The 7,172-nt window shown below is 40.3% G+C and overlaps 1 protein-coding gene across 1 annotated transcript; it reads right to left on the bottom strand.

Annotated features, from left to right (window-relative positions):
- Positions 1 to 339: 339 nt before the first annotated feature.
- LOC124160411 (eukaryotic translation initiation factor 3 subunit B-like) lies at positions 340 to 4,679 on the bottom strand. Its single transcript, XM_046536256.1, has 3 exons — positions 4,664 to 4,679; positions 1,152 to 1,642; positions 340 to 392 (listed from the first exon to the last, which is right to left on the bottom strand). The coding sequence occupies exons 1-2, from the start codon at positions 4,677 to 4,679 to the stop codon at positions 1,203 to 1,205; spliced, it is 456 nt and encodes a 151-aa protein (XP_046392212.1). The 3' UTR covers positions 340 to 392; positions 1,152 to 1,202.
- Positions 4,680 to 7,172: the final 2,493 nt, after the last annotated feature.

Below are 7,172 nucleotides of genomic sequence, written 5' to 3'. Positions count from 1 at the left end.
GGTTTTAAATGTTCTAAGTAAGGATTACAGCAGAATACATGCCAAAATAGATATTGAGGAATGAGCAGGGACATTTAGAAATAATGTCCTCTTTTTGTCGCAGGCCCTTCCACTTTGCTCTTCGTTATGCTGGTCGAGGCCCTTTCGTCAGTACAAGTGTAATAGGGGAGGGGAGGCGGCAAAAAAAGGAGGTTACACTGTTTAATTGGGATGGTATGATACATATTATAATAGCTGAAAGTACATGTGTGTTTTAGCAATCTTAAAGAGAGGGATGAATACTCTTTGTTGGACAAATCTGCAACAATTTCAAATGAAATGAGTGTAAGGTTCTTTTACCTCTGGGTGGTTGGCCGCCCACGTAGCAGGGAGATGGCCTAGGTGTTCTTGCCCTGAAATAGTGAATATACATAATTGAAGATAAACCTCATTTATTGATTAATGTTAAAACTCTATCATATCTTAACATTAAAGAAAATGTCACTCAAAAATGAATAATATGTGCGTTGACTGTAATTACATTTGTCATTAAGGATTTTCATAAGCTGTTAACAGAAGTATGTTCTTGCCATTAAAAATATGTTCATTTGCTTATTAATTTGCTTTGGTAGGTAATATTAGCAGGAAAGATAAATAAATAATTTCGTGGAAAGAGGTACTTCCAAAAGTTATCATTTTATCTAGTGTATGTGTGAACGCAATGGGTAGTCACAAAGGATCTTAAATATATCCACCATTGCAGTGGCGCAGGGAGGGGGTGGGTTTTGGGGGATAAGACCCCCCCAGAGCTCGGAAATTTTTTTTGAGTTTAATCCATTTTACTTAAATGGATTAACATTTCTTACAGAATAGTGTAAATGTTAATAAAACATCTCTCCGAAAGCAGTAAAACTCATCATTTTGAACCATTTATATCGAAAATTTCCTGAAGGAGTGCCCCCGCACCTCCCGCTTACCCAGGGGGGTATTCCACACCCCCAGAAACCCCAGTATTAGTTGTGCCCATAACCCCCCCCTAGCCTTAAGTCCTAGCTGCACCACTGCGCCATTGCAACAAAGAAGAAAAAATACGAAGCCTAAAAGCAATCTGGATAGTGTAAAATTTTATGCAAGTATTTGGGGAAGGGTTCCTGACCCCCTCCTTCACTTACGTCATGAGGTGGGACTTCGGACTTCACCGCGGGCCATGGGTGGTGATGTTATCACTGGTCACCTCCAGGACCGACCCGCGGCGGTCTCTGTTCCAGGGCCTGGAGGTCTAGGTGTATTAGCAGATGTTCAATGATCGCCTCCAGCCGGTCAATCTCCGCCACCAAGTCTTCGATATCTCTTCTCAATATCTCCATTTCCCGGAGCATTGACCGGTGGAGGCGATCGTTTGGCCCTGGATGGTCCTGCACCTCACTACTCCCCCTGGCAGGGCCCTCATCTTCATCTTGTTCTTCTCCCGGAGGAGGAGGTGAGGCGGGCGAAGGTGGTGTGCCCGCCTCCGGGGGCACAGGGGACGTGGATGTTGGTCGTTCAGTTGTGTTGTCCGCTGCTTCCACGTCCGCCCCCGGAGTCACCGTCTCCTCCGGGCAAGGGCCCTCGGCGGCCGGACCCTCCTCCTCATCCCGGCGCTGTGTCCTTCGGCAGCAACATCCTATCGCGGAAAAGAGGAAAGAAAATCAGAGGAAGATACATACTTAGAATATGTTCGCTATACCAGTTACCATTACGCTCACATAGCACAAGGTTTGTTATACTCTTATTTCTCCGTAACGCTCATCCCGACAGTCGGCATGCATCGAGGCTTTCCTTCTAATTTCCTCCGTGGGAATGCAGACGAAAATTTTTTCTGGGGTGTTATTGCACAGAGGAACAATGCACCACATGTAATTTTTCCTTCTTTCAGCCATTTTCTCCTTCAAACGCAACGTGGCTCTTCCAAACCTGCAGCTAAGACGTTACTGTGCTTGGATCTTGGACTCCTACTGAATTATGACGTCATGGCGTAAGATTAGTGGGAGCGGTATTTTATAGCCCGCGAAACTCGGGAGACTCTTTGGATTAATATTCTAGTGAATAAACTGAATTTTAAGCAGAAAAAGTATATTGCGCTACCAAGTGTTTAGTGTAGTAATTCAGCACAATGTCTACAAAAAGTATGCATTTCCACTATTATGAGGTTGGAGAACGATTATTAACAACATTTTAAGCACGGCTAACTGATGTCTATTTGAACCTTAAGATTACTGATTACGTTGCGGTCGGAAACGAACCAATTTTTAAGTACAGAGGCCTCGAGGCAAGCGCTCCCTATCCGGGGCGCAGCCATGAATTAAAGCTGGGGGAGGTTAAGGTACAAGTAATACCGGGGCATGTGGAGTATGGTATACCCACAAGGATAAGCGGTAGGTGCGATATTAATTAATTGCGGGATTTTAAGATAAATGGTTTTAAAATGGTGAGTTATACGGCTTTCTGAGGGGTATTTTATTAATCCCTACGCTATTCTTTTGGTTAAATCAATCCAATTTAGTAAAACGTATTAAACTTAAACATTTCTGTTAGCTCTTGGGAGGGCGGTTTATCCCCCAAAACCCCTCCCCCCCTAGCTTAGCCACTGCTTCGTACAGTGATGAGTTTGCCCTGTTGCTAGATGCTTTGGAGGCATTGCGATCTCAGAAAGCAAAGCATTCCAAGTCATGAGTCGCCCAGAGCTTCAAGCAACAGGGCATCTAGTAAGGTTCTCAAGTCTCTATTGCGACAATTGTGCGAAAAATCCAATGAGAAACAAAAACCATCATTCACCGCTTGACCGGCTTTCGAGCCAGGATCCCCCGATATCCGTTCCAGTACATGCTTTAGCCGGTTGAGCTACCGACGTGTTATTCCCACTTTTGGATATTTCCTTATACTCTACCGGGAAAGGTGGTACGGACTGCTGAGCATTCGATATGCCACAAGCAGTCCAAATCGTTCGCACGGGGCCTTGCACTCCGGCTGAGGCACACGATTTGGTCCTCTTGTGATTTCATGTGCTAAGGAGTCCTTGTCCGCCTTTGTCCACAAATATGACGCCTCGGTAGCATTATTTGAACAACGAGCAATTATGAACAACGCATAATTCGATCGGAAATCATGCTTTGAATCACAGCAGAGGCGAACGATTTTTTTCTCCGTGGATTTTTCACACAATTTTTGTATTACGATTGACTCCCATCAAGTTATCGCCGTGTTAGTCCTGGTATACTTAATCTCTCTTGTTCCCTCGGGATGATAAGTACCTTATACCTGCGACACCTAGTGTGAATCAGACTTATGACTATATTCCAGGCAGCGGCGCAGCGAGGGAGGGGGTTTTGGGGGATAAAACCCCCCCAGAACTCAAAGAAATATTTAAGTTTAATCCATTTTACTTATTTGGATCAGGATTACTTACAAAATAGTGTTAGGATTAATCAAATATCCCTCAGAAAGCCGTAAAACTCGCCATTATGAGCCATTATTCTAAATTATTTTCTGGAGGAGGGCCCCCGCATCTCCCCTGCAAATCCTGCTTACACTGGTGGGTATGCAATACCTCCACACCCGTAAGTGAAAGTTGCGCCTAAAACCCCCCCCTAGCCTTAATTCCTAGCTGCGCCCCTGATTGCAGGCTATAATAAATTTTCTAAAATTTAAAATTTATTCCCCTCAAATTCTTATTTATGTTAAAATATTTCTTGTAGTGTAGGTCAACTTATGTAATGCAAAAAAGTAATAGCCAACGTTTTTGTTTACTAAAAAACATCATCAGGGCGTAACTGTGTACATAATATAATATATCTATAAATATAATAATAATGTAATATCAATAATATATCAATAAATATGTACACAGTTGAGCCCTGAAGACGGTTCTAAATAAACACAAACATTGGCTATAACTTTTTTGCATAACATACGTTGACCTACACTCCAAGAATTGCTTTCACAAGTATTAAATGAAGTCAAAATAAGGAAAAAAATAAATAATGTTATTTTTAAAAATAATAGAATAAATTTCAAATTACCGTGATGATTAAATTTATATTGCTCCCCTCAAGAGTGGCTACTAAATGGGCATACGGGAATGTAAAACTATTCGTATCCGTTATTCAAGCTATATTGTCTCGTACAGTATCATGGCTTTATTTTGAAATGATTGGGAAGGTGTTTGCAGAGCAATGTTTTAGTGACACCTCTCTTCGAACGGACAAATATTCCATGAAAACGTCCCAAAAATTAACTTGCATCCATCGCTTAGAGGACATGTTCGGTTGGTAATAAAATACATCTTCATGTCTTTGTATTTCGACTTCGAAGAAAGAATTGAATGTAACGGATTTGCAAGAGGCCTGCCGAAAATAAAATCGATGAAATAAGCCACGACTACGGTAAATTAATTCCGTCAGGAAAATTGACGCTATGAAATGACACCTTCTTACGTGGCACTAGTAATCTATTCCTTTAGTAAATCGTCCGGAAAACCAAGGAAAATGCATAAGTCTTTGACGACAAAGGAATTTTAAGAGAACAGACGGGAGTTGCTAAGCAGTTCTTTCCGTAGGATGTATTTTATCAAAAAATGAAAAAAATACTCATTCTCAAAGGCGTATTTCACGGTATGATAATGTTCAGAAGTTGTTTTGGTACTTACGCAGAGAGTTTCCCATTTTTCTGCCCTTGTGTTTTCGCAAATCTTGATGCAATATCTTCTCCTTTCTTTTCCTCTTGAAAGCACTGATTGCAGTGTAAATTCTGCATCCCTAGCAACGCGCGGCTATCGGCTTCCGTGAGCATTGTTGTGAGGTAATGCTTAGGACTATGCATTTTTATTCGCGGCATTTCATCGCGAATTTACTGTTAGGGCATAGAATTAATAATGTGTTGTATTCTAAAGTTAGTACCTATATGTATTTTCAATGCATAATACTACATGAAGTGGCGGTGGCAGAAGATTTTTTTCCTTTCAAATGCTTTTGGCTGAAATGCCACGGATTAGAATGGATTTATTTCTATCCTTGTTGATTTATCGTAATTTATTTTGTGCGATGCATATTCGGCTTCAATTATTTACCAACTTTTAATTTATTTGTCCATACCCTCAATTTAGTTTACAATTTAAATATTCCAATTAAGATTTACAACGCGGAAGAAAAAACAGCATGAAAAAATGCAGGCGTTTAATAATTTAAATTAAACTTTCAGGTTATTTGTTTTAGAAATCCCAGTTTAGACGAATGTTAATTGTCAATTTTAATGTCATTTGAAAAAAGCCAGATTGCGGCCATGCTATGCCACTTTACGTAACGTCGCAAGGTCCGAGATGCCATACGAGTAGCCAGGAATTTTACATCGTCTGAGATTACCAATGCATGCATGTGGCACAGAGCCTAGAGAAACATCTCTTTATAATCACCTATTTTAACCTTATGTTTGGAAAGTTTCCTTCGTTTGATAGGATATTAATAATTCCTATCTAAGCCAAGCAATACCTGCTAGAATGGTACTCTGCTACATACTAGAAGCCTTATCGTCACGCCGTTCATAGCATCGTACCAAGTTAGATTCACCCGCACCAGCCGGAGCCAGAATGAAGTCACACGGGCTTTTCACAGCATTCATGCATGGCCGTCGCATTTTCGCGCGCTTGAAATATTTCTCTTTTCATTTAATCGCGAAAAATAGATATTATCAATTAAAATTTTAAAATCGTGAAATACGTACTCCAGTTGTAATAGTGTTTCGACTTGGGCATTTAAAAAAATAGGAAACCACCCTGTTATAACCAAACTTAGGGCATATTTTACGCGCTTTTGGTATGTTATAATCCAGTAGTAGATCCACCCCCACCCCCCTTGGTATCCAATTTACTCTAGATAGAATAGGGTAGTTTCTTTCATCAAAGAAAACGAATGGCATTGATAGCGATTCGTTGCCCACCACTAGTGTATTCATAATATACAAACTGTTTGGCTATAGAAATACCGGTTTAGACGAATTGCAAGGGTCAATTTTATCGTCATTTGAAAAAGGGCAGGCTGGCGCCCATGCTATGCCACTCCATGTGACGGCACAGGGACCTAGTTTCTATAAGAGTAGATAGGAGTTTTACATCGTCTGAGATTACCAATGCATGCATGAGCCACAGAGCTCAGGGAAACATGCCTTGATATTCACCTATTAAAACTGGCTAAGATCGGAAAGTTTTATTCTTTTGATAAGGTATTAATAATCCTTATTTAAGCCAAGCGCTACCAGATAGCAGGGTACAAGGCTACCTGCTAGCATCCTCGTCGTATTAGCGCTCAAGGCCTCGCCTCATGGTAGCTTCACTTGCGGCAACGGGAACCAGAAATACGTCACACGGAGTTTTCCCATCATTCATATTTAGCCGTTGCGTTTTCTTTGCGCTTCAAAATTTTCACTTTTCATTTAATCGCGAAAAATAGATATCGTAATCGTAAATCTATAAGCGTGAAATACATATTCCAGGAGTAACAATCTTTCGATTTGAGCCTAAAAAAATAGGAAACCACACTATAGTAATCTCAGCTCTATCCTGGATTCGCCACTAGTTAACAGGACATTCTCGATAGTCTGCCGATATAGGGCCAATATAGGCTGCCAATATCGGCTAAAAAACGTAAAATGTTACACTTGGATATTGGCCCTATATTGGCAGACATTATAGGGCCGACATAAGAACACTGGCAGTCGATATTGGTCCGACATAAGCCCGATATTGGGTGGCTACTTGGGTACTGTCATCAATGCTACCGGGATAATCCCAAAATAAATGCAACATAGTTTTTCAATGCTCAATCTTAATTCAAATACATGCATGAAACAGCATAAAGCCGTAATAATTTCACACCACGATAAAATTTCTCAACTGGATAGCACAGAAAAGAGTTACTTTGGTGAGTACTCGAAATCTTTGCATAAAAAAGACTCAGTAAAAATATTGAAGAAAATTCATTTCATTATGATAATAATGATAATAAGTACTCACAGAAGAATAAACAGATTATTACAACATTTAAAAACATATTTGGAAGTTAAGTAACCCACTAAATAAAAGGCATGTTTTAATTGTACCAATAAGTTTTTAATTCATTGCTCAACTGGTATAAAGGCAGCTTTACACGATGAATTTCCATTCG

This window comes from Ischnura elegans, chromosome 6 (genome assembly GCF_921293095.1).
Source record: "Ischnura elegans chromosome 6, ioIscEleg1.1, whole genome shotgun sequence".
NCBI classification, from domain to species: domain Eukaryota; kingdom Metazoa; phylum Arthropoda; class Insecta; order Odonata; family Coenagrionidae; genus Ischnura; species Ischnura elegans.
This window is presented reverse-complemented; position numbering and strand designations above follow the sequence as displayed.